We start from the raw sequence: 15,764 nt of genomic DNA, 5'->3' as shown, positions 1-15,764 counted from the left end.
CGACTGGAATGTTGCTGAGTGTGGCGTTAAACAACAAAAAAACAGATGTACAAACGGCCTGAACAGACCAAATACACTTGCAATGAGCTACTGAAACAATGTAGTACATTGACTAGTTCACTTTGTTATTGCCATAGTTGACAATTGTTCGGGCTTAGAATTTTTTTATCAGCCCTCGTATTTCCAGTCCGATGATTAAACTTTGCAATGCTCTAACACACTTGGCCGTATTGGCCAAAATGCACCAACAATACGCCTGAATTCTCCTTGTATAATACACAATAAAGTAAACAGAATCATTCCCACTACAACACAGAACTATGTCTCCGCCGTTGTCAACGGGACAAATTAACATAAACATGTAAATTTCCTTAAGTATTTTTGTTTAGGATGGCGTGCATATCCTATCAAGTTCACGTCTTCGTTCCAAGATCAACCAGTCCAAAGGACGGTTGACTGGCTTCCAGTATTATCAAGATACCAGCCATTGTCTTCACGATACCAGTACATACTTGTGGTATCAGGTCCACGGTGTCAGTGTAATCGAGGTAGTTCTACACTGCTGACAACCCTCCTGTCTCCCACTCAGTACAACAGTAATGGTAGGGCTGACTTTAACCAAGAGCGGATGGTTGTACATCATTGTGTTGTTCACGGGTGAGTGTTTGAGAGTTTCACGGACAAATGTGTTTCAGGGCATGTGTAACAAATAGTGAGTGAGTGAGTTGGGTTTAACGCCGCTTTTAACAGTATTCCAGTCATATCACGGCGTGTCAGCTTAATGTTGGAGGAAAGCCCTAAGTGTTGCAGGTCTCAGACGATTACCACTTCGGTGAAACCAGCGAGCACGGGTATGGTGCTGACAAACCTAGAAACATAATCGGGGCGAACCGGGATTCGAACCCACAATCATAGGTTTCTGGCGTGCCCAAGGGACGCAACTATGCACAGCGACTCGCGGCGCCTTAGACGACTGGGCCACCCGTACCCCCGTCACAAATATGATGTCCGATGCAATTCCCTATTTTGACCGAACCATACGCTCTCGTGTTCGGACGGGTTCCACCGGTTGGGCCATTCGTCACTACTCGCCCCTTTCCGTAACCTGCAAGAAGACTCGTTCCCCTATCGATGAATGTTTTGTGCGAAAATACGACAAACCAATCAGAGTGCGCGTATGATTTCAAGTTCTTCGTCAAAGAATCCCTCAGAAGTAATATTTGATTTTACATATGTCTTGCATCTAAAAATATACACAAGACACGTTAAATGTGTTCAAACATACTGTATACTTCCGCATGTCCAGATCTGCTTTAAATTGCATCTGTTATACATATAATATACTGGGAAATATGTGTGAACCATTACACAACGAGTTGAAGATTGTTTTAGGTATGCCCGTTTGCGCCAAGGCGGAACCCGGTCGCAAAAATGCCCGTGAGAGGGGCACGAGTCGCTATTCGGCTTGTCCCGGAATAACACGAGTTGGTCACGAATGCGGTTGGGTAGGATACGCGCACTTTTTCGTGAACACCTAGTATCATATATCAACTATTTGATTCATAAACACATGTTCATGATGTTGTCGGAGATTTCTTATGGACATGGAATATGCTGCTAAAAAATGTTCTATTCGCAGTATCCATCGGTGGATCTATGTAAAACTTTCTTCAAAGCAATGGGCAACAACTAAAACACAATCACATTTTATGCAGATTGCGTGACTGGCGGATACCACGGGTGGAGGTATCCGCTGCTTGTACTAGTCCGGACTGGTGCCGATTTATAGTGCTAGCTCACTGAAATACCATGCAGCAGTTTAACATGAGTACCCCACTCAGACACAGTATACTGACCACTCCTTGTTTTAGCCCCTTCATGCCGAGCGCCAGGCAGGGTAACAACAAGTACCATCTTTTAACGTATTTTGGTATGACACGGCCGGGGATCGAACCTTCCACTCTCCGGGCGGACGCTCTACCACTAGACCACGGAGGCGGTCAGTGATCCATTCACTATTTTTGCCCAATGAAATCTGTCTCGGCAGATAATGAAGATTGATTATTCTCTGTCGTTGACGTTTGAAATTTCTATAATAAGCTAAGTATGAGAAGCGAATTGTTCTAGGAAGATGAATCTCAAGAATATTATCATTACAACCAACTCATCCTGAAACATTTTCAAATGTTTTACTCTAATTTAATCTAATAACCCTACACAAAAATTGTTCTATAAGTGTCCATCACAGCTAAATTGATTATCATGAGGATGCACACGAATTATATTATTCCTCGATCTTCGATGGTTTGTCGGACCCAGTGAACATAATTTCATTTTGAGAAAAAAGGGTTTGCCCGGGAAACGCTCTTTAAACAGTTCGGTAAAATGTACACAAAGGATATTAAATGGTCGGCATTCTATTTCGTGTTCATCTTTCCCACACAATGGACCGCTACCGTGGCCTAGTGGATAGAGCGGAAGGTCTCTGGTTCGATCCCGCCGGCGGCGTCATACAGAAATACGTTACAGGATGGTACTTGTTGTTACACTGTCTGGCGCTCGACATGAAGGGATCACATTAGGGCTGGTCGGCCTGGAGTATAATGTGTGGAGGTGGGGTGTCCATGAAAAACTCATCCCCAAGAATACATGGGACCTAACTAGTCAACAACGATATAAACCAAAAAAGCTTTGTAAAATATTATCTTGCTGTCATCAGCGATAACTCCTGCAGTACTAACTGCGGTTAATTATGAAAGCTTGACAGTGACATTGTGTCTCAGGTGGCTACGAATATTACCGGCATTCGTCCGAACTAGAACAAACAGACAAGCACACACGCACGCACGCACGCACGCAAGCACGCACAAGCATACACACCCGCATGCAAGTCGCTAGAGAAGTTCAGTATTCTTGGACGCAACCTTAACCCCATTTTACCTTCCCACATAATGAATGGCGCACTTACTCCAAAGACCCTTGAAGATTCCGGGGTAGAATAGTTCTCCGGCAACCCGTGCTTGTCGTAAAAGGCGACGATGCTTGTCGTAAAAGGCGACTGACGGGATCGGGTGGTCAGGTTCGCTGACTCGGTTGATGCATGACATCGATCCCAATGGCGTGGATCGATGCTCATGATGTCAATCACTGGATTGTCTGGTCCAGACTCGATTATTTACAGACCGCCGTCATATAGCTGGAATATTGCTGAGTGCGGCGTTAAACAACAAACAAACAAACAAACAAACCAAAGCACACTGTGGTTAAACTTGTACATACTACACGAGCCTTCTTCTTCAGGAATCGGGAATGTGGTGATTGGTCAAGACTGCGACAGTTTTGTCTGCTTGCGAGAGTTCCATGGTGGCATGACGACAACCGTAGGTGGTACAAGCACCTTATGTAGGTACGTACATGTAGGAGGAACTAAATGGTACGACATCAATGATTTAATGTATAAGGCAAGTGTATCATCGATAACCTAACAACCATCAAAACACGGTGCCTAGAGTTCAATCGGTGCGTGTGCGTGTGCGTGTCTGTGTGTGTGTGCGTGCGTGCGTGCATGTGTGCGCGTGCGTGTGCGTGTGGGTGTGTCTCAGCGATCCCAGGATCCGCTGGTTGTGTGTTCGACCACAGATTCTTGGTTATATGTCCCTGCTCCTGTAATATCAACATTGTGTGCACAAATGAATAGATAATATTGCAGGGATAAAGGTTTTAAATCAAAGTTGCCTGTTGAGCAAGAATAATTCAAAATATAGTGTTTTATAGTGACAGTGACATTCAACATGCCATTTCCTACAGGAGAGGTTGCACGGGTGAAATTGTCAAACCAGCCAGGGTAGACGGTTTTTAGGTTTGAATCCCAGACTCGTCGCAATAATGACCATGAAGCTTGGTGTGTCGGCACCATAACCACTCTCATGGGTTTCGATGTGTTAAATGTCTATAACCTGCATACCCAGTTTGTTCTTTACAGTCTGCTGACACGCAGTGATATAACTGCACTACTACTGTTCAAAGCAGAATTAAACCCAATCCAATCACTCAAATTCTATGAGAAACCGATAAGTCAGCTGATAAGTCTTTAATAGGCATTTACTTAGAAGTTGACGGATGACAAAGAAGACATAATTTATGGATAACAACGTCTTCACAGCTGTAAAGGCGATGTTTCGGTCCAAATCCTTGCTTGACAACGGTATAATGATCTATACAGAAACGTCGCCTTCACAGCAGTAAAGAAGTTGTTATCCATAAATTGTGTCTATTTTGGTAAGTGGTCGCCCTACAACAGATGTATATCATCAAATTGAACTTTCATGTTCACGTTCCATTAGCTTTCCATGACGACATTACAAAGGTTCGCTTAATGTTAAGGACCATTTGGACAGTAAAACGACGTTCATAACATGACCGTTTTCTTCACAGCATAACACAAGCGTACCTATCCTGCCTCCGCAGGTCCACGGTGATTTGTACGTCCCTGACAATACAGGAGATGACGGACATGGCCTCTCTACTCATGACGCATGCTGAGTGTGGTAAGTCAGGACACGGGACTATTTGGTTTCATGGTGGCGTGACAACAACCGAAGGGTACAAGCACCTTATGTAGGTATGCACATGTAGGAAGAACTAAATAATACGGCTTCAATGGTTTAAACTGAATGAATAAAACAAGTGTGTCATCGATAACCAAAACAATCATGTGTGTTTGTGTGTCCGTGTGTGTGTGTGTGTGCGTGCGTGCGTGCGTGTGTTTGTGTGTGTGTGTCTGTGAGTGGTGTATGTGTCTGTCTGTGTGGGTGGGTGTATGTGTGTGTGTGTGTCTGTCTGTCTGTCTGTCTGTCTGTGCGTGTATATGTGTCTGGTTTAACTGTGCATGTGTCGGTGCGTGTGTATGTGTGATGTGTCTGTCTGTGTGGGTGGGTGTATCTCTCTCTCTCTCTCTCTCTCTCTCTCTCTCTCTCTCTCTCTCTCTCTTGCTGAAGACCCGGGTTCGATTCCCGTCATGGGTACAATGTGTGCTGCTCATTTCTGGTGTCCCTCGCCGTGATGTTGCTGGAATATTGCTAAAAGCGGCGTAAAACCACACTCACTCACTCACTCACTTACGCACTCACTCACTCACACACTCACTCTCTCTCTCACACACACACACGCACGCACGCACGCACGTACACACACACACACACCAGATCAAAGTCAATATCTGTTTCTACCGATTAGAACATACCGTTTACATCAATTATTACATGTACGTAGTTCGTGACACATATTTGTACTCAACAAATGTATGGTGAGACTGCCTACAATAACTTGTTATGGATCCTCCACGTCTCTTTGTCTGTGTGTGTGGTGTAACTGTGCATGTGTCTGTGCGCGTATACGTGTTTGTCTGTGAGAGTGGTGTTTGTGTCTGCCTGTGTGGGTGTGAGTATGTGTGTGTGTGGGTGTGAGTATGTGTTGGTGTCAAAAGAACAAAGTTCATGTGCAAAATCTACGACAATATCATATAAAATTCTTCTTAGTCCAAGTGACCGTTTTCACAGATGTTCATGTATTCTGCACCAAGCTGACTATCTCTTCAAGCTCTTCCTGTGAGCGAATGAATGTTGTTTTACGCCACAAGTGGCAATATTATTGCTGCATCACAGAAAAGGTTTTGCAGTGAGTGAGTGAGGGAGGGAGGGAGGGAGGGAGGGAGGGATGGATGTTCTACGCAACAAAATAGCAATAATACAAGTATACCATTGCAAGATTCTTCCAAGATAGTGAATGCAATCGCAATATAAAGTTCCGCGCATAATAAAGCATAACCTATGTTTCATGGTGGCTAAAAATGAGAAAAACAATAAATAGTTTATTAAACGGTGCTGATGTGATACGTATTACGGTTGGTTTGCAGTAATTCGATGATTGCTTTCAGCCTAGTGACGTTTAAGTTGTGTAATTCTTTGGTCAATCCTATTTTCAAATGTATGCTTTCTTTTGCCCGGCAGGTAATTTAAAATGTATCGCGATGTAGCTCTTCTAGAGACGGAGTGAACATTTTCACATAGTAAATACTATCATGCAGTTAGATGATGTGAATACTGTTTAAATACTGCAAATGTAGTGTAAAGTTGACCCGGGATTCCGGATTAGAACTGAGGTGTCTTATTGAATCGGGTGGTGACTTTGTTGACCGCAGGCCATCACATTCTCCAACCGAACGCTAAACATAAAGATGAGAAACACAAAATAATATGGATATCATTTTGAACTGGAGTCGTTGCCAACAAAATAATCACAATTCTAACTACATGCATTACTATAATTCCATACAGAATACGGTGGCCTGGTGGGTAAAGCGTTCGCTCGTCTCAACGAAAGCCCGGGGTCGATTCCCGACATTGGTACAATGTGTGAAGCCCAGTTCTGGTGTCCACCGCCATTGTTGGAATATTACAAAACGCGGCCTGAAACCACGATTACTCAATCAACTCAATATTTCATACACGCACACTGTATCATGAACCTCATGAGACCCGTGAAGATCCAGGTTAGATTAGGTCTTCAGCAACCCTTGCTTGCCTTAAGAGCCGACTATGCTTGTCGTAATAGGCGACTAACGGGATGAGGTGGTCAGGCTCACTGACTTGGGTGAATCTCTAGTGTGATATTGTGTTAATGATGTCAGTCACTGAATTGTCTGGTCCATACTCGATTATTTACAGAGCGCCGTCATATAGATTGAATATTGCCGAGTGTGGCGTTAAACAACAAACCAACAAACAAACGTAAAAGGCATGAGTTCTGGTTGAATTGCGTTTTAAATCAAATGTTCTTGCTTTATAATTCCTTGCACTATTTCCTATTTGATGTTGCAGGTACAGGGTCTAACAAAGCCGGATTCATTTTAACCGTGATTGCTGCTTGTATTGTCAGAGTACTCAGTGTATGAGATAGGGGAAAACTTTCTCAACAGCGAACAACAAACAGGCGCTCACGTGAGACTAGATTTAAAAACGTTTGATAGTTATGACAATGACGTCATTTACCTAACATCAATACATCATGGAGACATCATAAGGCATTCTTTGCATACTTAAGTCATCCACCCATATACCGATTATATGTCACGTACCTATGGCATCCATGTTTTCCTGTCCTAAAGATATGCCATTGTGCGCTAAATTGATGTTAACTTTTGGTGGTTAACTCTACACGAACTCTGAGGTTAGCTGACATATTGGGAGAGGGGTATATGTTCACGATTAAGGAACACAAAATATCAGGCTAGTTTGAAGAAATACGCTGCATAAGATACACTGGCTGAGCAGTTTATTACAAATGTGAATTATATTATATAATTTACAAAATATAAAATCTTTCGAATGCACACGGAGTCGACCTCCAGCCTATTATAATACCAGTAAATTGTAAGTCTTCAAAAACTAAGTCAGCATTTATTTTGGGGGGTGTGCTTCTCCAAAATCCTTGTATAAGAATATAATATCCTCATACTTTGAGTATAACTTGTTGCATTGATGTTCCTGTAAAATATGTCGGGTGTTCCTATATTAAATTTCTGTCCATTTTGAGATATATTCCTCCGCCTTGAATAAAACTATATCAATCATTTTATCAACTTCTCTGTTGTGTGTGCGTATTCGTGTGCGTGTGCGTGTGCGTGTGCGTGTGCAACTTTTGTAACAACATTCCAGCGATATGATTACGGTCTGTAAAAAACAAATCTGGACTAGACAATCCAGTGATTAATATTGTGAGCTACGACCCATGCAGTCGAGGTAGGATGACACACCACCAACCAAATCACCAAGCCAGACCACCCGTTCCTATAAGTTGCCTCTTACGACCAGCATAGTTGGGGGTCAGTTGTAACCCAGAACCACCACACGGGGATTCTCTATTGGATTAGTGATATCGGTGACACAGACGGTACCTTGTATCATACTAATACCATCTGAATCACAGCACAATGCGCCGTGGGGGAAAATACCACTCTTCCTTCTTTTGTTTTGATCATTCCGCTAAAGCAGACTCACTCCAATATGTTACTGACTTTCACGGTCTTCATATACGGAGGGGGGGGGGGGGGGGGGGGGGGGGGAATATCACTTTTCCTTATTCTGTTTTGATCATTCTGCTGAAGCAGACTTACTCGCTTTCGCGGTCTACATATAAGTTCATTATTTGAAAAGCTTGAAGTATGCTTGAAGAATAGGATTTTTCCGCACCTTTCGAATTCTGAGAATAACGTTGGTGACGTTAAATGTTCTGGAGATTCACTTTCCCATTTGCAACGGGGCAATGAGGAATTCTAGATGTTAGCACTTTCGCTTGAGATATCGGAGACCTGGGTTCGAATCCAAACAAGCATGGGGGTACAATATGTGAAACTAATGTTTGGTTGGACATGGCTTAATTTATTTTTAACCTCGATCGGCGGAAATTTCTACTTCACATTCTATCTATGGGTGTCCCACTTGAGGAAACCTGATAAAATACGCTAGTTTACAATGATAGTCTTCCCCTTTAATCCAACATATCCATCCCACCTGCTCTGCTTACATTTATCAGCGCCATAGCCTTGCCCGTGGGCTTCATCAAAATTGTAAACGTCTAAGACGTGCTACATCAAACGGACGCGTCGTGTCTTTACTGAAATACTGAATTCTCTCTCTCTCTCTCTCTCTCTCTCTCTCTCTCTCTCTCTCTCTCTCTCTCTCAATCTCTCTCTCACCATCTCTCTCTCTCTCTTGCTCAATCTCTCTCTCACTCAATCTCTCTCTCTCTATTTCTCTCTCTCTATTTCTCTCTCGCTTTCTCTCTTTCGCTCTCTTTCTCTATTTCTCTCTCGCTTTCTCTCTTTCGCTCTATCTTTCTCTCTCTCGCTCTATCGCTCTCTCTCCCTCTATTTCTCTCTTTCGCTCTATCTCTCTCTCTCTCGCTCTATCGCTCTCTCCCCCTCTCTCTCTCTCACTCCCCCTCTCTCTATCTCTCTCTGGCTCACCCACTCACGAACTCACGAGATTCTTCATGGTTTTAGAGTTTGAAGACAAAAAGACCCTAACTAAAGTATCAACATGTCCCTAGCAATCCTACGAATGGGGTTAATTTTTGTATGGCATATGCATCAGTTTCCGTGCTTCCTCTATCGCCTACTGTGTCAGAAGGGTGCCTCAGCTCACCGGTACACCCGTACCCTCTATCCCGTGGAGATGTGGCGTGAATCGTGTATGTCACCAATATCGATTCAAAATACAAGATTTGAAATATAGTGCTTGATTCTTTCGTATCAAGGGGAACTGCCGGAAACACCATCTGTAATGATGTTAAAGGTCACGTGTGTGCCTAAGTGCGTGCGTGCGTGCGCGCGCGTGTGTGAGGCTACTTGCACTAAAACGGACTAATTACAATTCCACTGAGATACCACTCCGCAGTTTAACATGGATACCCCACACAAACACAGTCTACTGACTCCGAGCCGACAAGTCTAATAAGGTTATCCGTGCCGACCAGACCTTGTTTTATCTGTGACCACCACGCATTGTAAAATTACACATCCTTTAGCGTCGTTTGGTATGACGCGGCCTGGGGTCGAACAACCGACCTTCCGCTCTCAGGGCAGACGCTCTGTCCACCAGACCACGAGGCGGTCCAGCGTAAGTAAATATATTTGCTCAAATTGGGAGTTCAGAAGCTCAGATTTCCACTTTATGAGTAATTAGCTCCTCTATCAAGCTATACTCCTGCTAATTGGGATAAGAAATTCTTACAGCTGGTGCTCAAACAAAAGTTGTCCGCTATAAGTTATAAGTTACGCATTTCAATTGGGGTGGTGTGAACAAAATGGAAACAATTATTATAGTATTATACTTTTTTATGTGAGAGAATACAACAAAACAACATTTTAAAAATAATGCGTGAAATCGTATCATCTCCTGAGTGGACAATACAGCATACAATTATTTCACAAACTAAGAAACCTGACTTCGAAAAGGCAAGGCTAGTGGCGTTTAAACGAGGTATTCACTAGTTACAAACTAGCTACAAGCAGGATTGATAGATACTTAGTATCTGGAATATAATACGTTATGTGCAAATGAATGTCCACAACAGCTGATACATAACAGCTTTTCACAACGTTAAAATGTGAGTCAAGAGTTTGTCTGACCATGTCAAATCACTTGGTTTTCGACATGCCCTCTCTAAGCTTGGTCAGGTAGAAGTTGTCGGAGAAGTATTTGTCCTTTCCGAAGATGAAATGTTTCTCCATGTTTGGAGAGAAGATGGAGGCAGGTGGACGACGGCCGTAGACCTCGGCGACGGCCCTTGTCATTGCTGGCGTGTTTCCGCAACAGAGGCCGACAAACTGGACACCGATTTCTTTGCATTCTTTGGCGAAATCCGTCACCTCCGCTACCCCACACAGTTGGGAGGAGAGGTCTGGGAAGGCCCTCTTGCCTGCAAATAGGACAATGAGTGAGTGAGTGAGTGAGTGAGTGAGTGATTTGGGATTAACTCTGATGTGAATAGTAGTTCAGTTATATGACCGCGTGTCAGACTAATGATGGAGTAGTTGGGGGTATAGACCCGCAACAATACCGGAAGCAAAACAGAAGCTGGGTTATTTCATTGTCTGATGACGATGTTTTTCCACTTTGATAACGAGGGTTTACCACTTTGATAACGAGAGATTACCACTTTGATAACGAGAGTTTACCACTTTGAAAACGAGAGTTTACCACTTTCATAACGAGAGTTTACCACTTTCATAACGAGAGTTTACCACTTTCATATTGAGAGTTTACCACCTTGATAACGAGAGTTAACCACTTTGATAACGAGAGTTTACCACTTTGATAACGAGAGTTTATCACTTTGATAACACACGCAAACAAGCATACACACAGACACAGGCACACACACACGCGCACGCGCACAAACATACATACACACATAGAGACACACACAAACAAACACTCACGTGCATTCATGTTGGACCGCGTGGACTGTACCTACCTGTATACGGGTCAAGGAGCGACTGCATAGTGGGGAACTCAGGTGATGTTCTGTAGGGAACGGGGAAGGCAGCTATCGGACCCTAAACAAAACAAGAACATTTGTAAGGAACCCATCCCTTATGTTCTTCATGTGCAACTTTACATGGTTATACAGTTCATTAAAATGGTGTGCTGTAGTTAAAGCACTGGACAGCGATTGGTTCAACAAATGATGCGTAATGTATTTGGTAAACAGTGCGTAAACCTTTCGCTGATGATGATATCCCAATCATGTCAAAACGTGTTCTATCGACCTGTGAGAGTATTTCCCTTACATGTCGTCACAGCTTATCTATTATGGAAATGTCCCTTCTCCTTCTTGAAACTGTGTGTGTTTACCTTGCAAGTCTTTCTCAGCTCCCGGATCAGCGGGATGGTAGTAGCGGGTCCGCGACAACAGTTGTAGCCTACAACATCGGCCCCAGCAGCTTCCAGCTGGCGGCAGGCTTCGGCGTAGGGTATACCATCAAGTGTCTTGTCGGCGGCGATAGGGTTAATGTTCACAACGGACGGTTTGCCTGTAATGTGAAAGATACGTTGAGTGAGTGAGTGAGTGAGTGAGTGAGTGAGTGAGTGAGTGAGTATGGTTTTAACAATATTCCAGCAACATCACTGCGGGGGACACCAGATATAGGCTTCACACATATACCCCAGTCGGGAATCGGACCCTGGTCTTGGGCGTGACGAGCAAACGCCTTATCCACTAAGCTACCCGACCGCCCCTAAATTACATTGAATTAATATTATGTGATTCGGGAAAACATACAAATGGCAAATTCCTTTACAATAACTGAAAAGCTAGTTATATACTGACTGATATATAAGGTTCATTACATGTCCCCAAAAGGTCATAAAAGTAAAAACTATATATTCACGCGATGGGGTGGAGATATGTTTTCGAAATACAAAAGAATTATGTTTCAGCCGTACCTTGTCCATACTTCTGGATGCACTCAAGAGCAAGCTTGGCTTCCCCAAGTTCAATAAATGTTTCAGCCAGTATCAGGTCAGCATCGTACTCCACCGCCCACTCTATCTGCTCCTGTAAGATGAAGGTGAGGGGACGTGGCCAAGATTATTGCACTTGTATAGTGACGAGAAATGCATGTGTGTGTGTGTGTACTTGTCCGGACCGATGCCGAAATATAGTGCTAGCCCATTAAAATACCATGCCGCAGTTTAACGTGAATACCCCGAGTTCTTGTTGTAGCCTCTTAATGTCCATCTTTTAGCGTATTTTGGTATGACGCGACCGGGGATCGAGCCCAGGACCTTCCGCTCTCCGAGCGGACGCTCTACCACTAGACCACGGAGGTGGTCTGTAATGATCAAGAAAACAGATGGAACGATTCAGCACGGTAGTCAGAACCTCTTCACACCCGTGGGGATTCCGGGCTACAATGTGTCCTCAGCAACCTATGTTAGTTGTAAGAGGCAACTAACAGAGAGTTTGATTTCGGCTTACGCATCTCGGGAATCGGCGTGACGAGCGAACGCTTTACCCACTAGGCAACCCGACCGCCCCTTTTCAATGGTAGACATGTGACGTACCAATGACCAAAATTATGTCCGATGCAATTCCTTCTTTTTAATTATACCATGCTTGTGATACAATAGATTCTGATTCTGGCAGAGATTTCTTAAGATTCTGAAATTTAAGGGCTTATATTATTATTATTGTTGTTGTTGTTGTTGTTGTTGTTGTTGTTGTTGTTGTTGTTGTTGTTATTATTATTAGTAGTAGTAGTAGTAGTAGTAGTAGTATTTAGTTTTGCCAAGACAGGCTATTTACTAGAATATCCCAAGAAAACTTAATTGACCACGAATTCTAATTGATAATGGTCGTCTGAGTAATGTCAGTGATTTAGTAGCCTTGAACGCAATCTCATGACGCGATACTGTGGTATATTTGTATTAAAATGAAAAAAAACCATATAGAGAGATTTTTGAAAAAAGGTACTGATTCCTGTATCATTCTAAAATGACACTAAGGTGACACTAAGCTGGCAATACGTTTTCCACAAACCTTAAATATTGCTTCCGTCTGCTCAATGTGTTCTTGGCTATCTTTCCTATATCTAGTGGTGTTGCAGATGTTCCCCGCCATCAGCGTCCCGGACTCGTCAGCCACTTCCTTCGCAATCTTCAGGGCATCCTTGTTGAGTTTCTCCAGAAGATGTTCCTTCCCGATCAGCCTCAGCTTCTCCCGGTGGCCATAATACTGGGATCAACAGTGATTGAGAAATATACATGATGCTTATCTAGTGTATTGCATTGGAAACTGGTATCATATTTAATGGCCATCTATTTGTGAAAATGTGAAAGATAATGAAAATAGTTTTGTGTACGTACTCTGCATTGTTCATAAGTCAATATTCCTTGACAGCCTTTTATATTCCAATGTGGTTCGACGACGTTTAAATTTGAAAGCCCAGGAATCCATTTGTGATTTATTAATTATCTAGCCCCGTGTACGACATATCGCACACTCATTATTGTTAATAACAGGTGTGTATTAATACCTGCTAAATAATTCAGAAGGTTAACTTACGGTAAACGCCAGGACGACTTCACTACCAGCGTGGACGAACTCCTCACTCAGACTTCTGACAAGGTGTGGATAATCCAGAACCACCTCTGGAACAAACGGCCCTGCGCGTAGATAGCCCCTTCTCTCAAACTCAAACACGAAGCCTTCTGCCATGATGACGTCGCCGCCATTCTCCAAACGCTCCATAAATCCTTCAAATAACAAATATCCATTGCAAGTGCATGATACGTTATTGAAACGCTCGTATACAGAAACATTCTTCGTTGACAAAGCTTTCCGACAGCACGCCATGCATGGAGATATTTCAATCAATGTTAATTGGATATACTGGCTATGAGATCGCTAATTACATAAACTAGTACATATTCTCATTCCGCTCAATTAATGTATTGTCCCACGTTATAGAATTTAAATTGAAAACATCCTGATTTAAGAGTGAGTGAGTGAATATGGTTTTTCGCCGCTTTTAGCAATATTCCAGCAATATCACGGCGGGGGACACCAGAAATGGGCTTCACACATTGTACCCATGTCGGGAATCGAACCCGGGTCTTTGGCGTGACGAGCGAACGCTTTAACCACTAGGCTACCCGACCGCCCCCTGATTTGAGAGAATTGGAAGACATAACGTAAATGTGGATATACATTTACTTCACTTAACTAGCTATTTGAGGCTTTAAAAAAACCACTTGCTTTATATCCAAGTACATATTGCCTTAAATGAAGACAAGGCGATCTAAAACAAATATCACAATTACAAGCGCTGCAAATCACATTTGAAATTGTACCATGTACTCTGCTTTTAGTAACTATACATTTCTTAATGTTTTTGTCGCATAATATTTGTATGCACCCACACGTATCATTATAACATGATATATATTGCTCACCTTTCTTCGACATTGCTGCAAGTGAACCTCCGATGGTTAGTTAGGTGAGTGCTGCTTTAGCAATGTGTCTCTACTTATATACAACATATCCATGTCACTCAAGCATGGAGGCGGTTCGGTTGTTGTAAACTGCGTTTCCACTTTGAAAATCCGGATCGTTCAGGTTTCCTTTAACCAATGAGGTGAATGCATTTGCACTCAGTGCCAGATAAGAAACAACCTAAACCATTGCGACGCATGTGCAGATTGATATTGTTATGATGCTGTTGACGTTTATACAGCATAATCCCTTTTTGGGTATTTGTTACGACATAATCAGAAATAAAATTAAAGTGCATAAAATAATTTGTATTGAAACAAGCTTGGCAGCAGATGGTGGATGTGGTATTTCAATTCATTAATCTAGGCCGACGAACGCTTCATAAACATATCAAGATATAACGATGTTTACACTATCTTGTCGCCTTAAGTCATAGATGCGGTCAAGTCCAGAGATAGATTTGATCGCAACAATGTTGCGTTACAGAATACTCGCAAACAAGATAGAGGCGGGATAGTTTCAAGAGTATTTCACTCATATGGTGACGGGCATGCTAGTACTATTTCGAAAATATCCAACTGAGATACAGTGTTTAACATGGATATTCCACCCCTACACAGATACGATGTTTAACATAGGTACTCCACCCCAACTTAGATACATTGTTTAACATAGATACCGCCCTTACACACACAAACAAACACACACACAGATACAGTGTTTAACATGGGTACTCCACCCCTACATAGATGCAATGTTTAACATAGATACCCCCCTTACACACACACACACACACACACACACACACACACACACACACACACACACACACACACACACACACACACACACACACACACACACACACAGAGATACAATGTTTAACATAGGTACTCCACCCCTACTTAGATACAATGTTTAACATAGATACCCCCCTTACACACACACAGATACAATGTGTAACATAGGTACTCCACCCCTACTTAGATACAATGTTTAACATAGATACCCCCTTACACACACACACACAGATACAATGTGTAACACAGGTACTCCACCCCTACTTAGATACAATGTTTGACATAGATACCCCCCTTACACACACACACACACACACACACACAGATACAATGTGTAACATAGGTACTCCACCCCTACTTAAATACAATGTTTAACATAGATACCCCCCTTACACACACACACAC

The 15,764-nt window shown here is 42.8% G+C and overlaps 2 protein-coding genes across 2 annotated transcripts; one reads left to right on the top strand and one right to left on the bottom strand.

Annotated features, from left to right (window-relative positions):
- The first annotated feature begins 599 nt into the window (after positions 1 to 599).
- Positions 600 to 6,952, top strand: LOC139473829 (uncharacterized). The gene is made up of 4 exons (XM_071256591.1): positions 600 to 657; positions 3,301 to 3,406; positions 4,435 to 4,547; positions 6,879 to 6,952. The coding sequence occupies exons 1-4, from the start codon at positions 600 to 602 to the stop codon at positions 6,950 to 6,952; spliced, it is 351 nt and encodes a 116-aa protein (XP_071112692.1).
- Positions 6,953 to 9,874: 2,922 nt separating this feature from the next.
- Positions 9,875 to 14,627, bottom strand: LOC139474066 (betaine--homocysteine S-methyltransferase 1-like). The gene is made up of 7 exons (XM_071256924.1): positions 14,520 to 14,627; positions 13,630 to 13,820; positions 13,105 to 13,299; positions 12,009 to 12,120; positions 11,418 to 11,596; positions 11,038 to 11,119; positions 9,875 to 10,479 (listed from the first exon to the last, which is right to left on the bottom strand). Exons 1-7 carry the CDS (start codon positions 14,530 to 14,532, stop codon positions 10,199 to 10,201), a joined length of 1,053 nt encoding a protein of 350 aa, XP_071113025.1. The 5' UTR covers positions 14,533 to 14,627; the 3' UTR covers positions 9,875 to 10,198.
- Positions 14,628 to 15,764: the final 1,137 nt, after the last annotated feature.

Source organism: Haliotis cracherodii, unplaced genomic scaffold (assembly GCF_022045235.1).
Source record: "Haliotis cracherodii isolate W230 unplaced genomic scaffold, xgHalCrac1.p SCAF_3, whole genome shotgun sequence".
Classification (NCBI taxonomy): domain Eukaryota; kingdom Metazoa; phylum Mollusca; class Gastropoda; order Lepetellida; family Haliotidae; genus Haliotis; species Haliotis cracherodii.
The sequence above is the reverse complement of the archived record's forward strand: the minus strand, read 5'-3'. Positions and strand labels throughout refer to the sequence as shown.